This window comes from Aquarana catesbeiana, linkage group LG06, assembly GCF_042186555.1.
Source record: "Aquarana catesbeiana isolate 2022-GZ linkage group LG06, ASM4218655v1, whole genome shotgun sequence".
NCBI lineage: Eukaryota > Metazoa > Chordata > Amphibia > Anura > Ranidae > Aquarana > Aquarana catesbeiana.
Window position 1 is genome coordinate 72,712,255 of NC_133329.1, and position 20,736 is coordinate 72,732,990.

Genomic DNA, 20,736 nt, shown 5'->3' on the forward strand with positions numbered 1-20,736 from the left:
AATAGGTTTTCTACTATCCCTGTTTGTTTATATAATAGCAGTTGATAACTGGACCAGAAAATGTGTTTGTATTAGAAATAATTGAAACTTCTACATCACTATTCTTCTTGGGGACTCAAAGCCCTTTATCTGCTGTTGGGGGAGCCATCTTGGGTGCACTCTGTAGAATATCACATTAAGGTAAATTTTAGACAGGAGTCCATTAACCCACTTGTACATCTTTGTTGTGAGGGAGGAAACCTGGCCAGGACCTGAACCAAGGACTCCGATGCTTCATGACAGAAGTGATAACTTTTGAACCATTGTGCTGCACTTCTATATTATTTTCAACATAGAGTGAAATGGACTTTAAAACTCCATGCAGATGGTGTTCCTGATGGGAACCAGGCTCAGAATTTGGGCTCTCATTGGCCCTCCAGAGTAATGAAGCCGCCTCCATTGGCCCCCATATACAGGCTCTCTCTTCTTCTAAGTAGAAGCGATATACAGCAAAGATCCCACTACCTGCCTATTAGCGGAATTGTGGAAAAGATGTAAATTATACGAAGTTTCTCTCAGTGTCTAAACGCAGCAAGAAGCCAGCACTGTCACATCACATCACTCTGTCAGCATTGCTGGTACATGTCATTGTGTCAGAACATGGAACATGTCACCTGTGCCATCTGTTAGCATGTCAGATCACAGTATGTTAACATGTCACTCCCTACATAACATATCTTGACACTCATCAGAGGTGTAATAGTGTTATAAGTGCTCATCAGTCCAGGATTTTGTAGGGGATTCTTAGGGGTTGATTTACTAAAACTGGAGAGTTCATAATCTGGTGCACCTCTGCATGGTAGCCAATCAGCTTCTAACTTCAGCTTGTTGAATTAAGGTGTGACAAAAAAACTGGAAGCTGATTGGTTTCTATGCAGAGCTACACTAGATTTTGTACGCTTCAGTTTTGATAAATCACCCCCTTAGTGTTTTCTGGCTCTGTTCAATGTGTGTAAGAGGATAGACCAATAAAGCTCCATATCATTATAGCTGGGACATTTACTATACATGAACTCACTGTGTTTGTCCTGCTTTATCATTTATTTTTGTAGTGTTTTTGTATGTCCCTGTGTATCCCTCTTCTCTTAGTACAGCCCCACACTAACCACTCCCAGCACTATGGGTCTAGAGCAGAGGCGGCTCTAAATTTAGGCAAATTAGGCGGTCGCCTAAGGCCTCGCCTCACAGGGGCCTCGCGGCCGCCTAATTTGCCTATTGCAGTGTTTAACAGTGGTGGTTTGCCAATCTGTTATGCTGCAAAGTCACCAGCTCTGCGGCAACCTACCCGTCAATCACAGACAGCTGATAGGTAGATCGAGTATCGGCCGACATGCAGAGTAGCGCAAGAAGCGGCTGTAATAAGTACTTACTCTTCTCTCTCATGTCGCGCTGCTCCCCGGCAACCCCTCCCCTCCTCCATCCCAGGTGATGTCACAAGCATACAACGAGAGGAGAGGAGGGGAGGGGCCACCGGGGTGCAGCGCGACATGAGAGAGGACCGTAAGGACTTATTACAGCCGCTTTGCGCTACTCTGAATTTAAAGGAAACTGAAAGGAAAGTGTGCCCTGCTGTGCCCAGTACTCTGATTTGCACCATACCCTGTGCCCAGTACCCTGATGTGCCCTGCCATGCCCAGTACCCTGATGTGCCCTGTACCCTGCCATCTCCAGTACCCTGATGTGCCCCATACCCTGTGCCCAGTACCCTGATGTGCTCTGCTGTGCCCAGTGCCACATACCCTGTGCCCGTAGCCTGATGTGCCCTGCTGTGACCCATACCCTGTTGTGACCAATACCCTGCACCCGGGTGTGCCCATACCCTGCGCCCGAACCCTGATGTGCCCTGCTGTGCCCCATTCCCTGATGTGTCCCATACCCTGTGCCCTGCTGTGCCCCGTACCCTGTGCCCATGCGCTGCACCCTGTGCCTGAACCCCGATGTGCCCTGCTGTGCCCCATACCCTGATGTGCCCTATACCCTGCGCCCTGCTGTGCCCATACCCTGCTGTGCCCCGTACCCTGTGCCCGTGTCCTGTGCCCCATACCCTGTATCCTTATGTGCCCTGTACCCTGCTGTGCCCTGTACCATGCACCCTACGGTGCCCTGTACAATGTACCCTGATGTACCATGTACCCTGCTGTAATCTGTACCCTGTTGTGTGCCCTGTACCCTGCTGTGCGCCCCATGCCCTGCTGTGTGCCTTGTGATAAGCCTTGCTGTGTACCCCATGTTATGCCCCATGCCCAGCCGTGAGCCCCTTAAAGTGCCCCATGTTCTGTTGTGAGCCCCATGATGTACCTCATGTTTTGCTGTGTGCCCTGTGATGTGTCCTATGCCCTGCTGTGAGACCCATGATGTGCCCCATGTTCTGCTGTGTGCCCCATGATGTTCTCAAGGTTCTGCTGTGTGCCCCATGATGTGCCCCATGTTCTAATGTGTGCCTCATAATGTGCCCAGTGTTCTGCTGTGTGCCCCATGTTCTGCTGTGTGCCCCATGATGTGCCCAATGTTCTGCTGTGTGCCCCATGATGTGCCCGATGTTCTGCCGTGTGTCCCATGATGTGCCCCATGATGTGCCCAATGTTCTGCTGTGTGCCCCAGGATGTGCCCAATGTTCTGCTGTGTGCCCCATGATGTGCCCAATGTTGTGCTGCACGCCCCATCATGTAAAACGAAGGATTCGCCCTGGGACTTTAAATTAAGTGGGTACCGTTTCCGCCAGTAAACATAACAGTAGTAAATACAGTATATGGTTTATTCAAGTAAAATTGTTTACATGTATAGATAACACCAACAATTGCCAAAAAAAAAAGATATATAAACAAGAAATGTTGGTACATGGATGTAATAGCAGTCATAGTACACGGGTATCATATTACCCGACTAGTTTTGCGAGATCCAGCTCGCTCTTCAGGGGTGGATGTGTGTAACATTGTACCCAAGATAAAAAAAGTATATAGTTGGCAAAATGGCACAGTATTAGTTATAAAGGCACAGGGTAGGAGGGGGCACTGAGCTTGACCATGGCTACAGGTGTGCGGCTCCAAGATAGCGGCAGCAGGTGCCTCACCAGGGAGCTGAGGGGGCGAAGTCAGATGGGACCCCACCAGGGGCCAAATGGCGAGCAGGCATGGCATAGGTGTAGTGATGTAACCCTAGAGACCTCGTTAGTGCATAAAGAGTGCAGGCTGTAAACATAAGTATGTTTGTCAGGCATCTAAAGTAGTAAAGTAGAATCTAAAGCAGTAAAGTAGAATCAATAAGTTTTAGCATAAAGATGTGTAGCACAAACCCCCGAAGGAGCTGCTGATTTATTTGGTCCTGTACTCTGCTTTGTTTCCCCTTTGAATATCTCAGTCCCCCTGACACAGCTGTGGTGTAATAGTGTGCAGTCAAACAAACAGAAATCATAAGGCAGGTTCACAATACTTAATATAATATACCTGTCTGTAGTTACCTTACCCTCCTCTTGCCTGGTGATGAAAAGGAAAACAGTGACGAGTGCATGGGCGGAGTCTAGCGGAGCAGACATGCATTGTTAGAGCTCCGCACCGCTGAGGAGAGAAGAGAAGGACAAAGCGGAGCCTGCAGGCTCAAAAGGTATCCATTCGAAACTTTTTGCCCCAGGGAACAAACTGTGAAAGTTTGGGCAGGAAATATGGTACTGGGAGGAAACCGTGGCAGAAATAAAAATCACCTCACAAAGAGCTCACAGGCACTCACTGCAACTAAAGCAGCTCCAGTCACCTCACAAGATACAGCATCAGGGCGCTCTCACAGACAGAAAATGTCACAGCAAGACTCTCCATTTGAGTCAGATACAGAACAAATCCTCTCACAAACTTCTCCACAAGCCTCCTCAGCATCCCCAGTAATATTATTACAATTTGAAAAGATGCTTCATAAGGCTTTAAAATAAGGTGACCAGATTTTTAAAATGAAATCCGGGGACATATTTTTTTTTTTACTAGTAATGGCAGCAATCTATGATTCTTTGCCCGTCTCCGCCGCCCGCCTTACAGCCTGTCAAGTCTAAAGCCCCGTACACACTATCAGATTTTCTGTTGATTTTTTCCTTCAGATTTACCAAAACCATATAATATGAGGTCAAACCTTAGGAGTTTCAATTTGTATGCAATCAGGCAGGCCGATGCACTACATGGTTTTGGCAAATCTGAAGACAAAAATCAGCAGAAAATCTGATAGTGTGTATGGGGCTTTACTCTTCGGGCCCAGGCAACTACTGGGTGGGGAGGAAGATCACTCCACCAGGGAAGGCAAGGAGATAAGCAGGCAGGCGGCTGGTTGGGACTTGAGCCAAGGCAGAAGAACATGCGAGTGGAGCTAAATTGGCATGCGCCCAAAACTGAAGAAATAGTCCCTCCGCTCTGACCAGCACATGATCATCAGAAAGGGGCACAGATAATGGATAATTTCTTTTTATTCTGCAAGGGCTGTCTTTGAAATTGCCCCAGCCCCTGTTCAAATTCAATCAGGGGACAAAACTGGGGACAGACTTGGTCCGGGGACAGTGTCCTCAATCTGGGGACTGTCCCCAGAAACCGGGGATGTCTGGTCACCCTACTTTAAAACAAACCTCAGACCAAATAACAAAAAGCCTAACCAAAGAAATAAGAGAGCTGGGAAACCGCACCGCAGCCTTAGAAATAAAAATGGATGAAATTGAAATTACAAACCAAGAAAATATAACAGAATTGGAACAATTAAAAGAAGAGAATTTAATACTTCAAACTAAGCTCGAAGATTACGAAAATAGAGCCAGACGTTCAAACTTGCGCATAAGGGGAATACCTGAAACTGTGACAGACCTGCAATCTACTATTACTGCTCTATTACAAGAACTAAAGCCAGATATCCCTATTGAACGTTTAGAACTGGACAGAGTACACAGAGCCCTCACAGCCAAAAAGAAAGATGGACCCCCACGTGATATAATCACAAAATTTCATTATTACAGAATGAAAGAACAAATACTAATTGCTGCAAGAGAAAAAAAGGAACTTAATTTTCAAGGACACAATTATCAAATTTTTGCTGACCTATCCCAACTTACTATTACTAAAAGACGATCCATGAAACCCCAACTAATGGAACTGCAACGCCACAACATTATGTATCAATGGGGCTTCCCCTTTTCAGTCAGATTTAACTACCAAGGTACAATTTGCAGAAGCAGATCAGCAGATGAACTACAACAAACCCTTTTAAAATTAAATCTGACAGAACCCACAAGCAGCAACTCTCCCACACGCAGAAGAATGGCGTCATCTTCATCTTCAGGCAGCACCCAGAAAATTTCAGAACAAAATGGGAATCATCATTCTCACAAAAGAGGCCGTTATGCCACATCATCCATGGACCAAGAAGATTCAATGGACTGACATCCTAATTCCTGATATCTCTTCATTTATTATACTAAGAGATGGTTCTCTATAAAAAACCTGTATTTATAACTGAATGTAACTGCATTCTGATAGTCACACACTGTGTGGGATCATGTTACATTCCAGTTATATTTCTTATTACTTCTGATTCATATAGCCTTAGAATATATATAAGTGAAATAAGGAAACTCTTGTTCAGTTATATATTATCAGGTAATAACAATAGATGTATTACTTTTTAGGACAAATATGTTCAATAATCCAGAAGTAATGGAAGCTTTTTCTTTCTTTTCTTAAAACAAATATATTATTACCTAACTAGTTCCTAAAACTATGTTTTTGTTTATTCTAATCTGAAGCAGTACAACCTCAATTTTATGAGGTAACATATCTAAACAGTTACATATGAATAAAATATGTAATTGTTTACTCTAAAAGGGTTAAAATCCCAAAATAATTCAAACTATCTTCATCAATACCAAAGTTATTAACAGTACCTTTCTAACTGAATTATTTAGCCTAGGGCAAGACTAACCATATACAACCACCCTGGAATAAATAATTTCAACAAAAACCATATTCTGCACTCCAATTAATGAATCATCATTTTGATGTCTTTTGACATAGCACTTCTCTCCTGTAAGCGGAAGATCCGTGTACCCCCATTAGCCCTCCTCATTCTCCCAACCATATTATGTGAGAGTGTGACGAAGGCACTTATTCCCCTGAGAGAGATATTTATTCTCTTTCACGGGTAAATTGTGATTACTTGCAAAAAATAATTTATACAATGTATCATCTAATCTCATATGTTTTTTGTTTACTCTTTACTCCAGAATTCACTGGTTTCTTTTCTATCTTTTCATCTCTTCAGTCCACATAGGTTGATCTGCGCAGTCAGCTCTGCATAACAAAAAGTAAGTCAAAACTATTTGATCTGTTGCCATGGCACCACTGAATATACTTTCCCTGAATGTTCAGGGAATAAATGTCCCTCAAAAAAGGACCAAAGCCTTCCGTACTTTCCATAACAAGAAGGCTCACATAGTATGCCTCCTAGAAACACACTTCACCAAAGATTCTACTCCAAAATATATTTCTCCTTTTTATCAACAAATTTTCACGGCTTCTGCCTGTACCAAACAAAGGGGAACTCTAATTGCATTTCACCGATCCACACCATTCACCTTATCAGAAATTAAAGACCCAGAAGGTAGATACCTGATACTCATGGGTTATATAATGGATACAGCAATCACGGTGATTTCCTACTACGCTCCTAACAAACAACCTACACCATTCCTCTCACATATATTACAAGTGATTAATACACACAAAATATGAACAGTGATAATGTGCGGGGATTCGAACCAGGTCCTCTTCCTATTTCTAGATAACTCACCTTTTACACCATCCAAAATAACCTCTAGATTACCTTTTTCTCAACTTCTTTCCAAATACAATCTGGTAGATTCGTGGAGAGAAAGTAACCCAATGAAAAAGAAAGTCACTTATTTCTCGCACCCTCATCAAACCTTCACCAGAATAGATCATATTTTTCTAACAATAGGAATGATACCAGAAATTATTGCATCAGATATAATTCCAATTCTGTGGTCTGACCATAATGCAGTATACACTACTATAGCCTCAGCCATACCAAAAGCGCATGACCCAACGTGGTACTTACCGGACATAATGCTCAAACACCCACTACATCAGATGGCCATTGAACAAGCTTTAAAGGAATACATATCAATTAATAATACAACAGACATTTCCCCAATAACACTGTGGGAAGCTCATAAGCCTGTCTTGCGTGGTACAATACAAAGACAAATGGCACTATTTAAACGGGAACGCAAAAATCTAGCAAAAAAACTAGAACTCAATTTTAATGCAGCCTACATATCATTCCAAGATAATCCATCTCAGAGTACAAAATCTCATCTGGAAAAATCTAGATTGGAATACGATCTATTTCTCACTGAGTCAGTTGATAAATCCCTCAAACGCTCCAAACACAATTTCTACATGAATACAAACAAACCAGGTACATATTTGGCTCGGGCATTAAATTCAACTAACAAATCTTTCAAACCAATACGTTTGAAATTATCAAAAAATGTTTATTCTTGTAATCCAGTTAAAATAGTCCATAAATTTCACTCACATCTCGCAACTTTATACAAGACAAACAATGAATTTAATCCTACAGAGGCTGAATCCTTCTTCTCAAAAATAACCTTACCTGAGTTGTCTCAGAATCAAAAAAGCAGTTTGGATGAGCCTATAACTATAGATGAAGTTGCTAAAGCCATAAAAGACCTAAAACTTAACAAAAGACCAGGCCCAGATGGCTACTCGGCTTTATACTATAAAACATTCTCAGAAATACTCTCTCCCATTCTCACTGAAACTTTTAACAAACTTCTAGAAGGACATTCTTTTCGGCAAGAAACACTAATGGCAATTGTTTGTATGATCCCAAAACCCCTTTCTGATGATACTTCCTGTGTGAATTATCGGCCTCTCTGTTAAACCTTGATATTAAATTATTAGCAAAAATAATAGCAAAACGCCTCAATAGCATTATAGGAAAATTAATACATAGAGATCAAGTAGGCTTCATGCCAAATAGACAGGCAGGCGATAATATACGCAGGGCAGTGTTATTGGCACATATTGCTAAAAAACGGAAAATCCCTTTATGTTTTCTATCTCTCGATATTAAGAGGGCATTTGACACAGTATCCTGGCAATATATGCAATATTCATTACAAAAATGGGGTTTTGGACCCCACTTTTTAACATGGATCAAAGCATTATATAATAAACCCAAAGCCTATATAAAATATGCTGGATACAAATCTGATGCCTTTATTATCGAAAGAGGTACCCGACAGGGTTGCCCATTATCTCCCTTATTATTTGCCCTTATACTTGAACCCATTCAATACATCAGAACAAACCAAACTATAACTGGCATTGAAGTAGGAGGTATTACACACAAATTATGTATATTTGCAGACGATATATTACTTTTTCTATCATCACCACAGGTCTCTGGTCCTAACTTAATACCAGCTCTTGATGGATTTGCAGCCCTATCCGGCCTTATGATTAATCCTAAGAAATGCCTAGTGCTTAATATTTCGCTCACAAACATGGAATTGATCCCGGCTAGGGCTGCACTCCCTTTCACATGGGCAGAAAAATCAATCCCATATCTTGGAATTCATTTAACAGCATCTCATTCTGACTTATTCTCAACCAATTATCCTCCTGTATTAAGACAGATCACAAATCTAATAAAACAATGGTCGCAACTTCCTTTATCCTGGATAGGGAAGATTAATGCAATCAAAATGACTATTCTACCCAAATTGCTTTATCTATTCAGAGTCCTCCCTATTCCAATTCCTTCCTATTTTTTGAGAATAGTACAAAAAAGAGCAACTTCGTTTATATGGGGCTCTTCTAAACCACGTATACCTATACACACACTACATCTTCCCAAAAATAAAGGAGGCCTGGGATACCCTAATTTTACTAACTACTACAGAGCAGCACATTTGGCCAGTCTGTCCAAATACCATGCAAAACAGGAAATCCCATTATGGGTATTTATAGAGGCTTCAGAAAATGACCCTCTATTAATATCAAACTTGTTATGGCTTGATCCTAAAGACCGCTTTAAAATTCATAATCCCATAACTAAACACTTCTTATCTCTCTGGGATAAACTAAAAACCAAATATCAGTTACAATCTCCACACAATCCTCTCCTTTCTTTTATCAGAAATCCGGCCTTTTATCCGGCATGGATCTACCCAAATTCTTTTAAAGCTTGGACAACATCAGGCATTCAGACACTAAATGACTTCATAGCATCTAAATCATTCCTTTCATTCCCATCGCTTAGAGAAAAATATGATCTACCAAACTCTGAGATATTTAGATATCTCCAAATCAAAAATTTATATATACCATTCCTAAAGGGGGATACACCATTATCCCAATTATCCATTTTTGAATCAATCTGTACAAAAGATCCATTTGTTAAAGGTACAATTTCATCACTTCAATTATATGGAGTAGTAAATCTTAATAGACCCTCTTACGTTCAGAGGTGGGAGGAGGACCTGGGACGAACTTTAGAAGACACGGACTGGTCTAACATATGGCTCACATCTAAGTCATCTTCACCCAACATCTTAGCACTGGAGACAAATTATAAAGTCCTAACTCGCTGGTACCTTGTACCCGCTAGAGTGGCAAAATATTCACCTAATACCTCAGCTCTTTGTTTTCGAGGATGCCCAGAAATAGGCACACATTTACACATATGGTGGACGTGCCCAGTAATCCAAACCTTCTGGAAAGAAGTCTTCGTGATTGCATCTAAAATATTTAAAAAAAAATACAACCAGATCCATATATAACATTACTTAATCTAAAACCGGAATGGTTAACACTCTCTCAATTCAAACTTATGATCCAACTAATAATGGCTGCAAAACAAACAGTGGCCAAGGCATGGAAATCTCCTACATTGGTACTAGCAGAAACAATTCACAGAATGAATAATACAATGTCCCATGCTAAGATGGTAGCCATCGATCAAAATCAAATTCCAAAATTTGAAAAACTTTGGCATCCTTGAATAAAACAACAGTTCCTGTCAAATTTCAATGACTCTGTCCTGTTGCCATGGTAACAGATTAAATGACTTACAGAGACACCCAATCTAAGGCTTCAAAGAGAACTAAAAAGAATAATAAACTGACGAGCGGGACAACCTTGTGGACCATACCTCTTCCTTTCTACCCTTTTTCTTCTTTCTCTTTCCTTTTCTCCACCTTACGATTAAAGCTCATTATCAGAATTTATTTGACCTATATACACTCTACCTGTAAACAATATGTATAGTAGGTATAAATCATTTAAATACCTACAAAAGTAACTAAGGAAATGATATATATCTTTAATTTAGGTTTACGTGAACCCAATGTTTAATATTTGAAATTTCATGATATTTACCTATATAAACCCTACTGTAAAACAATGAGCTTACTTTATAGATCCTTGTAAACTTACTTTATGTATCTTTATAATATTGTATACTCAAACTTCTTTTGACAAGGAAAAGGAAAACAGCAATCACACAGTGGTACTTGAATAATAACCGTATTTACTGTAGTTATATTAGAAGGGTTAAACTACAATGGTTGTACTGTCAGACCAACATAGTCTGACAGACAACTAAACTTTACAAAGGTACAATACAGGTGTATAATGTCTGAAGTAATATATGAGAGGTATAACAAAGTAAATAGGATACCGTCAGAGTGATTGTATCTCACTCTAAGCACTGTCATATTTCCTGCGCACTTAAAGCTGTACTAAATCAAACAGCTAACTTGATCAAGTATAATACAACACTAGGGAGCTACCACATATAATATCACACCACCCTGATATAGTAAAATAACCCAAGGCCTTATGTGTTACTTAACAGTCCTTCTTTATCTTCTTTTCTTCTGCTAGCAACAAGGTAATTTTGTAATCCAAGGGTTAATGATTCCTTAATAAAGTAACCTGATATATAAAGCAAAGTCCTGATGCAGCAGAGCTATAACTAACTTTGATGCAGTGACTAAGGCTGCTTTCACACTGGGGCGGTAGGGGACGTCGGCGGTAAAACAGCGCTATTTATAGCGCTGCTTTACTGCGGTATTCGGCCACTAGCGGTGCAGTTTTAACTCCCCGCTGGCGGCCGTAAAAGGGTTAAAACTGCTCGTATAGCGCTGCTATAGCCGCGGTATTGCCGCGGTATAGCCGCGCTGTCCCATTGATTTCAATGGGCAGGAGCAGTTTAGGAGCGGTGGATACACCGCTCCAAAGATGCGGCTGGCAGGAGATTTTTTCTTCTCCTGTCAGCGCACCCGAGGGCTTTCACACTGAACAAACAGCAACGGCTGTTTTGGGTCGGTTTGCAGGCGCTATTTTTAGCGCAATAACGCCTGCAAACTGCCCCAGTGTGAAAGGGGTCTTAGTGTTGAATCCTCTTGACTTTGCTTGTGTGACTACAGGTCCCAACAACTCTGTCTTGTGTAAACTGATGTATGAAAGTGCGTCAAGAAACTTGTGGGCCTCAGCCCTCTCACCCAAACAGGACACTGTTGTCAGGAGACTCCGCTCTGGTGTGCAAGGTTCTTCCTCCGGCCGGCCGGCAATGCTGCGATGCTCCGCTCCTGTCCTCAAGACGTTCCAGAACTCCCAGATGACTACAACAAGCTCCTCTGGCTCCTTCCCAGTCTTGACCTGTCGTCAGTTCAACTCTGTGTGATGTCACAATGCCGCTGCTCGGATCGCTGTTCCGTGGAGGTAGGCCGTGTTGTGCTGGAGACCTCACACAGATCCTCCCAGGCTGGCCATGCGTGTCCAAGAGAACTAAAATGGCCACTCCCAGCCCTTTTATAATCTTCCCACAATGCAGTTCTCTTCCCTGAGGTTCATGGGAGTCACTGAGCATTGTGGGTGGGTTAAGTTAATGTCCAGATATAAACAAACAAAAACTTCCAGGTCAACTTGAATAATCATAATAGAAATAAAACAAAGATCCAGCATATTTTGGCCGCTAGATGGCGCCAGATGATAAGATATAACCTAACATAATATTATTAAGCAAATAAGTACCCGCTACAGATATATATGCATGAAATGAGAGGCCTGGACCCAAAGATGATAGGGAACATGGAGATGGTAAGAAACATAGGATAACAGAGGGATACTAACAGGTGAAAAGATAGAAAAGAAAAAGAAGTGGAAGAGGTGGACTGTGATTGTGTAATAGTGGGGTAGTGAGGTATCCCTAGAAACCTCGTTAGTCCATAAAGAGTATAGGCTATAAACATGAGTATGTTTGTCAGGCATCTAAAGTAGTAAAGTAAAATCAATGAGTATTGGCATACAGATATGTATATATAAGTAAAAGGCCTAGGCCAAGGATGGTAAGGACATGGAGATGGTGGAAAACATAGGATAGCAGAGGGATACTAACAAGTGACAAGATGAAAAAGACGGAGAGGAAAGAGAGGTGGATTTTGATAGTGTAGTGAGATGTGTGACATCAAAAATCAAAAATAAATAAAAATAAGTGCTCAAAAAATAAATAAATAAAAAATAAATAAAAATGAATAAATAAATTAATAAAGCTATGTATGAGGTATGCACGTATGTCTAAATGTAACAAGTATAAAAAGGTGAAAATGGTAAATACCTGAGTGTGGTGAATATCTTGAATACTGAGACACAGCAGGCAACCTCCACAGCTGTGTGTCCTCAATGAAGAGTGAAATTGAAATGCAAGCCATGCCTGACCTCCAATTTAAAGCGGAGTTCCACCCAAAAGTGAAACTTCCGCTCATCGGATTCCTCCCCACCTCTGGTGTCACAGTTGGTACCTTTCAGGGGGGAGGGGGACCTGTCTAAGACAGGTATCTGCACCCACTTCTGGGAATAGACTCCCATGGGAGTCACGCCCCCTCCCGCACTCCCCCGCTGTCTCCTGGGAAAGACACAGGTCCCAGGAGATAGCGGGGACCATTGAGAAAGCGCAACGCGACTCGCGCATGCGCAGTAGGGAATCGGGAAGTGAAGCCGCAATGAGGCAATGCGGCAGCACCCGAGGATCGAGGGACGGTGCGGTCTCGGGTGCCGACATCGCTGGACCCCGGGACAGGTGAGTGATCTTATTTTAAAAGTCAGCAGCTGCAGTATTTGCAGCTGCTGACATCTAAAAAAAAATTTTCCGCGGGACTCCCGCTTTAACCCCGGAAGAGCCCAGGAGGCTCCGCCCCCAACACCATGTGTGGATGGCTGACATGTGAGCACAGGAGGCGCCCACTGTCATAGGGAGGTACGCAAATGCGGACACATCCCCCAACCATCAGATGATATAGTGCGTCCAGCTGCGCTGACGTCCGCAAAGTCGCAGACGCCACGCCTCCGGAGCCTGAGCATGGTGCCGATGTGTAGGTGTCCCCATCTGCCCGAAAGCAGATAGGGACAGCAGGAGACACGGAAAAGAGACACGCCCCATGATGTGCCCCATTTTCTGCTGTGTGCCCCATGATGTGCCCAATGTTCTAGTGTATGCCCCACGTTCTGCTGTGTGCCCAATTATGTGCCCTGCTGTTCCCTGTGTATTGTGCCCTATTGTGCCCTATAATGTGCCCTGCTGCCCCCCCCCCTATTGTCTCCTGACCTCCTGTGCTCTGCCCTGCTGTCCCCTGTACACAGCTTATCTCAAGTAAAACCCAGAACTGAGCATCTGTGGAAAAAAACAGCACAAGTTTTACATAAAATAGGTAAGTTCCAAGATTTGTTTCTATTATTTAAAGGGGTTGTAAACCCTCATGTTTTTTCACCTTAATGCATTCTATTCATTAGAATGAAAAAAATTCTGTCACTCAGCAGCCCCCCCATTTTACTCACCTGAGCCCGTTCGTCTCCACGCCGGAGACGCGCTCTACTTCTCTGGCCAGGGTTCTCGGCTCTTGACTGGTTAGACTGATAGCAGCGCAGCCATTGGCTCCCACTGCTGTCAATCAAATCAAATCTAATGATGGGGCTGAGTCCGGCATTCTGTGTCTATGGATGCAAATGCTGGACACGGGAGCGCCCCCGCAAGGTAACCCCCAGGGAGAGCGCTTCTCCTAGGTGGTTTCCCGATGCAGGGAGGAGCTGCGAGCGCCGTTGCGGGACCCCAGAAGAGGATGTTTGGGGCCACTCTGTTCAAAATTAACTGCACAGTGGAGGTAAGTATATGTTTGTTAATTTTTTTTCTTTTTAAACAAGGGTTTACAACCCTTTTAATGCTATTTTTTAAAATGTTTTTATATCACAGCTCGCTGATCATGGCAATGTTCTGTGAGCTGTAGATCTGAAAACTACAGGTTACAGCACACCTAAATTGTTAGCCCCACTCCTGAACCCCCAATGATTGCCTTACCCATACCCCAGTTCATTTTTAGTATTTTTCCCATTATGGGAGTGAGTGGGGCATCATGTCTAAGTTTTGCCTAAGGCCTCTCAGAGCCTAGAGCCACCTCTGGTCTAGAGTAGTACAGTTCTCACCCATATAGAATAAAGAAAATTTTAAGAACACGTCTTTTTTTTTTTAAACGGTGAACATTTGCTTTTGACCTTCAAAATTAGCTCAATTAACATCATCTGTATGTGCCCAGCTGCAATAAACAAAGACTGGATTTTACTTCTGAGCTTTCCCCATGAGTTAAACTGCCTGTGAATCTATTCAAGTCAGCAAGTTGCCATATTCAAGATGCAAATTGAGTTTCAGGAAGGGTGTGTCTTTTGCATATAGTGAAATCTGAGACATAGCAAAATTATCTAACCTAAAAAGGGATTGGGATAAGCCCCCCCCCCCCCCCCCCCTCACCCACCTTCTTACAGATATAAGCAGCATTTAATTTCTCATTCTGAGAGGTTAATAGGAGAAGCACCTACCGGACAATCAGATAATTTCTCTGATAGTATACATTACTTGAGATGTACATAATAACATGTCTTTGTTTCTGTTATAATGTTTGTGTTATTGGACTAATAATTGTGATTACCTTCCAGATCTTCCTTGGCGTCCACAGATTGGAGATATAAATTTGTCCAACATAAAACTCCAAACAAAGTTCAAAATACAAGTGAAAATCTCTGGATATTTCCCTGAGGATCTGACTGTGGAATGGTATAAGAAGAAGATGAGGACAGACACATTTGTTGCTGTTGATAACAATAAATACAAGAGTGAAATCAGTGGACACCAGAGACAGTCAGATAACACATACAGCTGTACAGCCAGTCTGCTCTTCACCCCCTCATGGCAAGAAGATCAGAGGTCAGAGTTCATCTGCAGAGTGCTACACCCCAGTCTGGAGCAGGACATACAGAGAAGAATAGGACCCCTACAAATTATGGGTAAGTTCTCCACACTGATAACCCACAACTATTAGGTTCACTGCTTGCCTACCAGGGCAGTTTTTATTTTTTTTGCACACATGCTGAAATCTGCATTTTCTGCTAGAAAAATACTTAGAACGCCCAAACATTATATATTTTCTGAAAGCAGAGGCCCTGGAGAAGAAAATGATGGTTGTTGCAATTTTTTATGTCACAACATATTTGCGCAGGTTTTAATCTAATTCAACGTTTCAGGAAACAAAATATACTTAGATTAATTTTAGTGCCCACAAACACAATATAATACCCAATTTTTAGGTAAAAGATGGGGTTGCATTGAGTAAATAGATCCCAACCATGCCAAGAAAAAACTGTGCACTTCCGTGAAATGGTGAGAAACTACAGTTCCTAAAATTGTCCATAGTTGACACTGTAAAAGCCTCTGCATGTTACCAGTTTAGAGAAAGTCATGAATTATGCCCTAGAATTATTGCTCTCACTCTGACGTTAACGGAAATACATCACATGTGTGGTGCAATCACTGCACCGGACCTACATGCATGTCTGCAAATGCTTGTATGTGCAGGGGGACAAGGGTGCCTTTACAATTCCTTTTTTTTGGTATTTATTTGGTTTCAACAAATGTTTACTTTTTTAATTTAACTACATGCCCCCTGCGCTATAGCCAAAAGATGACTACAGCGCGGGCCTTAATTGCAAATGCCAGGTGGGCGTCCATGGATGTCCTCCCGTGCATGCGCTGCCTGTCGGTGATCACACGCGGCCCGCTCTGTGATCACCGAGTCTATGAGACATAGATCCCGGCCCCTTACCACCTGATCAGCTGTCAGCCAATGACACGTGATGTAAACAGAAGATCGGTAATCTGTACTTTTTTCCCCTCAGGCTGTCAGCGTGAGAGAAAAAAAAGGCCAGTTACCGGCTTCTGTCAGAGGGACATTTTAATACATATGCCTTTTGGCAAGTGATTAAATGAGCTTCCTGTCACGTGACCCTCCTCAGCACCTGTTCTGCTAGTGATCCAGTGTTGTAGCCTGGGCCTGCTGCTGACCAGACTTGTCACTGCCCCTTGCCACAAAACCAATATAACACCGCCGGAGTCTTCAGGACTTGTCAGGAGCCCCCCAATAGTCAGCCAATGGTAAGGTCCACATCCCCTGACAGTAAAGTGGATAAAAATGACCCTCCCACTTTGCAGCCCCAAAATAGAGAAGATTTGGGGGGGGGGGTTGCTGGCTTAAGTTTGGCTTTAAGAAATTATTTTAAAACATTATATACTCTGGTAAATATATATATAAATCATGTATAATAAAGTATAATAATAATATTTCCATGGAGGATAATGCTAGAAAGGCCGCGGCCAGGGTCCTGTTCCAAGCTCGCAATCTGATCCTCCGACACTGGAAGTCGGCTGAGCCTCCAGGGCTGAAGGAGTGGATTGCTCAAATAGGGGAAACCATTAGGATGGAGAAGTATGTCTTTCAGCATAGAGGTAGAGCCAGAAAGTTTGACAGACTCTAAGCTCCTTGGATACCCCCGGCCTTTCTCCGGTCGATCTAGTAATGGACTGGATGTTGAGGTAAAGGACAGGGAAGTGAGTGAGGCACAGGGTGGGAGGGTGTAAATTGTGAGGCACCCATCGCAGGTGACTCTGAATGTGGGGAGGGCAGGGGAAGATCCAGGCTGCAAAGCAATAGTACCTGCATTTTCTAGGTTGAAATGGTGTTGGATGATGTGAGAACTGTTTGACTATACCTCTAGCAGGGTTATTTGTGCTTGTGTTATATGACAAGATTATATGCTTGAGATGTGAACTGTAACATATGTATTTGTGCTTTGTTATCTAAAAAAAAAAGTATAATAATAATAAATACATCCTCCTTTGGCCCCCTGTAAATGAGGCTGTCTAGCTGCTGTGCATGTCCCCTGATATTTTAGTGTGCCCAGAGGGACAGGTTCAGCCCTGCTGGTAAAGTCTTTGGCAGGCTGCAGCTGGATAGGGCTGAACACTGTACCAAGTTGTACCCGCATTAAGGGCCCTATGAGTTCAGGGATGAAAGGCCTGGAACACAGAAGATCTGCGTGGTCATTCCTGAATGTATAGTGTCCTAAATGTGGGAACTACATGGTACAATGTTTAGCCTTATCCAGCAGCAGCCAAAGACTGTAGCAGGCTGCAGGAAGAAGGACTGGGTGCTGCACCTATCCCTCCCTGGGGCACAGCACCCAGATGGCACCGATGACCAAGACTTATATTTACAGTACATCTACTAGTATGTCCAAAAATAACGGAACAAGAATAAAATGATCACAAACGAAGACGTGTTGTTTAGGGGAAAGTTAGAGGAGGGTAATAATTATCTTTATTTACATTCTCCCCACCCACAGATCTGCATTAATATCAACATTTATTTGCAAAGAGCTTATGGTTGCTGAATCCAGCTAACACTAAGCAGCTCTCTTATCATTTGTTTTCATTGTTCTCTAGGCACTGGCACTGGGGTGTAAGAAGAACCACATTTCATGCTAATTATTCCTTCCAATTCTTCTATGAGAAAGTACCAGCCATGAGATAATACCCTGGACTACAGTTATCTTAAAGCACAGACCTCGCACCACATTTAACAGTCTATGAGGATATCAGGATTGATGTCACACCTCTCATTGGAGTTCTACATTTTAAGACACTAAACATTGCCGTAGGTTTGACAAAACAAGGATGGACATGTTTTTTTTTTTTACTATTTAGGCAATACTCAGTATTCTAGAATGTGTTTGGGCAGCACAGTGGTGTAGTGGTTAGCACTCTCACCTTACAGCTATAGGGTTGCTGGTTCGAATCCCAACCACGACACTACCTGCCTGGAGTTTGCATGTTCTCCCTGTGCCTGCGTGGGTTTCCTCCCGCACTCCAAAGACATGCTGTTAGGTTTATTGGCTTCTGTCCAAAAATTGGCCCTGGTGTATTGGGTGTGAGTTGGGGAGCTTGAATTGCAGACCCCTTGGGGGTGGGTGTGCGTGGAGCGCTGTGTAGATTGATGGCGCTACATGGGTACCTGACATATATATAAAAAAGAATAATAATAATAATAATATAGTGGATGGGCATCTTGATGGGATGCAATGTGCATGGATGGGGACAATTGTGGGTGCTCACTCAGGTTGAACTGGATGAACTGATGTCTTTATTCAACCTTACTAACTATGTAACTATGTTTGCAAAGTGCACACACTGAGCAATAAGCTACCTGTAAGCATTCAATGCACACCTCTGGTACAGACCAAAGGATAGTAGTAGTAGTAAAATGCACTGATATCAATGGAGGTAATTTGCACCACTGTGGTTTAGCTCTACAGATATGTAAGCTGCTGGCACGTTCCAATCAGTACCATCAGTTCAGAGTGCACTTTGCAACTGATAACTCAAGCTTAAGATGAAGTCTACCAAGATGATAAAAACATTTTGCTTTTGTTATGTTTTCCAAATTTTATATAGCATTATTACATATGATTATTATATAACATATTATTACATGACAAAAATAAATAGTGAATGTTAAAATTCTACAACTGAGTCATGATAAAGTAAACATATAACACAATACATAATAATTGTAAATGTTATGATTATACTGTAGGTATTAAAAGATCAGTGAGTTTATTTGTAATGCTTTGGATTGAATCAATCAGATTTCTAGCAAAGAATTCATCTTTGGAAATGAGGGAAGTTGGGTAAGAAACAGAAATAGAATATGTGGATAGTTGAGACAAAATGTGTTACTTTCCAGCCCAAAACCACATTTCTTCTAACATTAGGAGGGGTTTTTTTTTTTTTTTGCACTTTGTGATTTACATTTATCTGCTGGATAATGAATGAATACTTAATGCCATGTCTGTGTGAAATGCAACCAAATCCTTAAAAGAAATTACATTTCTAACAAAAGCTATTCAAGCAAAGGGAAATGTGTTCCAGTAAGAAATTTATTAACAACTCCAGTAAGAGAATACGGTCCCCAGATTCTCTCTCCACATTCAAAGTTAGGTGTCTTGATAGACACAATTCTGCATGCTTACTTTCCGGACTATATAAACTATTGTAGAATGAACTACGATTATGAATCCTTTACTATATTAGAGAGTGGGAGAAGAAATTAGGTTGTTGCCTGCCTGACAGTAGTATAGATACAATTACTGTATTAGCTCCATACCTCTTCTGTGAATTCTAAGGCTGGCCATACACTATTCAATTTTCCTGTTCAACTTTCCTTTAGATTTACCAAAACCATATAATAGGAGGTCAAACCTAAACACTTTCAATTTGGATGCAATCAGGCAGGCCCTTGTACTACATAGTTGAAGGTAAATCTAAAGAAAATTGAACAGGAAAATTGTATGGTGTATGGCCAGCTTAAGACCCAAGAGACTTCTTATAAATTGTGCAATTTGACAAATTGATGAAAATACCCAACAATCTCTGTGCAATGAATAATATATAAATGGATACTGGCGCCAATAGTGAAACTAAAAAGAGAAGGGCTGCTGCACCTGAAATTAGTGAAAAACTAATGAGGAATGATGATGTGATAAAGGGCGCTCCCAATACAATCGCTGAAAGTGCAAAGAGTGATCTATGCAAATAATATGTATATGTTTGTACCTTGTTTAAACGTATATTAGCGAATTGTTTCACTTTATACATATGCGCAAATGTTTCAAAAAGATATATATATAGTTTATAATTGCTCAAAACAAATATGTCATAAAAAGTTCAAACAAGCTCCAGAAATCTTTTCCGATGATTCTGCTCCAAACACCATGTGAAAAATAAAATCCGTGTTCCAGATAAAATGTGTGATTTTTCACCCAAAGTGACAACAAAATGCACTCACCAGATGGCTCTGACCAGCAAGTGACCATAAAGCATGAAGTAGCTCCTCAATCCCTGGAAACCATTCAACAATCTCCTCCCAAACGATCGTTCACTTGTGTGGTGAACTAGGTCGAATGAGCCCGGGAACAGCCAGATCAAATCCTTAGTATCTATCCACCGCTTCAATCACCCACATCTGCAAAGCAAGAAACCAAAAAGAGCCAGGGAAGGCAGATATAGTGTAGTATTGTTTGTTTATTGTTAAAAATGTCACTTACAATTTTTCCAGCAGGGGAGTGCTGGAACGTGAAATGCATAGATGCTAGGTCTGACACGCACTTCACGTCACTTTCGCCGGGGGTTTGCCTAATGAATAGCACACACCGCTGGTCAGATAGCGCTGTCTGAATAGACTTCCAC

The 20,736-nt window shown here is 41.9% G+C and overlaps 1 protein-coding gene across 1 annotated transcript in view; it reads left to right on the forward strand.

Annotated features, from left to right (window-relative positions):
* LOC141147985 (uncharacterized) overlaps positions 1-20,736 on the forward strand; it is a 691,676-nt gene that overhangs the window by 429,399 nt on the left and 241,541 nt on the right. The window contains exon 16 of the mRNA XM_073635140.1: positions 15,096-15,443. Coding sequence (XP_073491241.1) covers positions 15,096-15,443 — 348 coding nt within the window. The remainder of the gene's footprint in view (positions 1-15,095; positions 15,444-20,736) is intronic.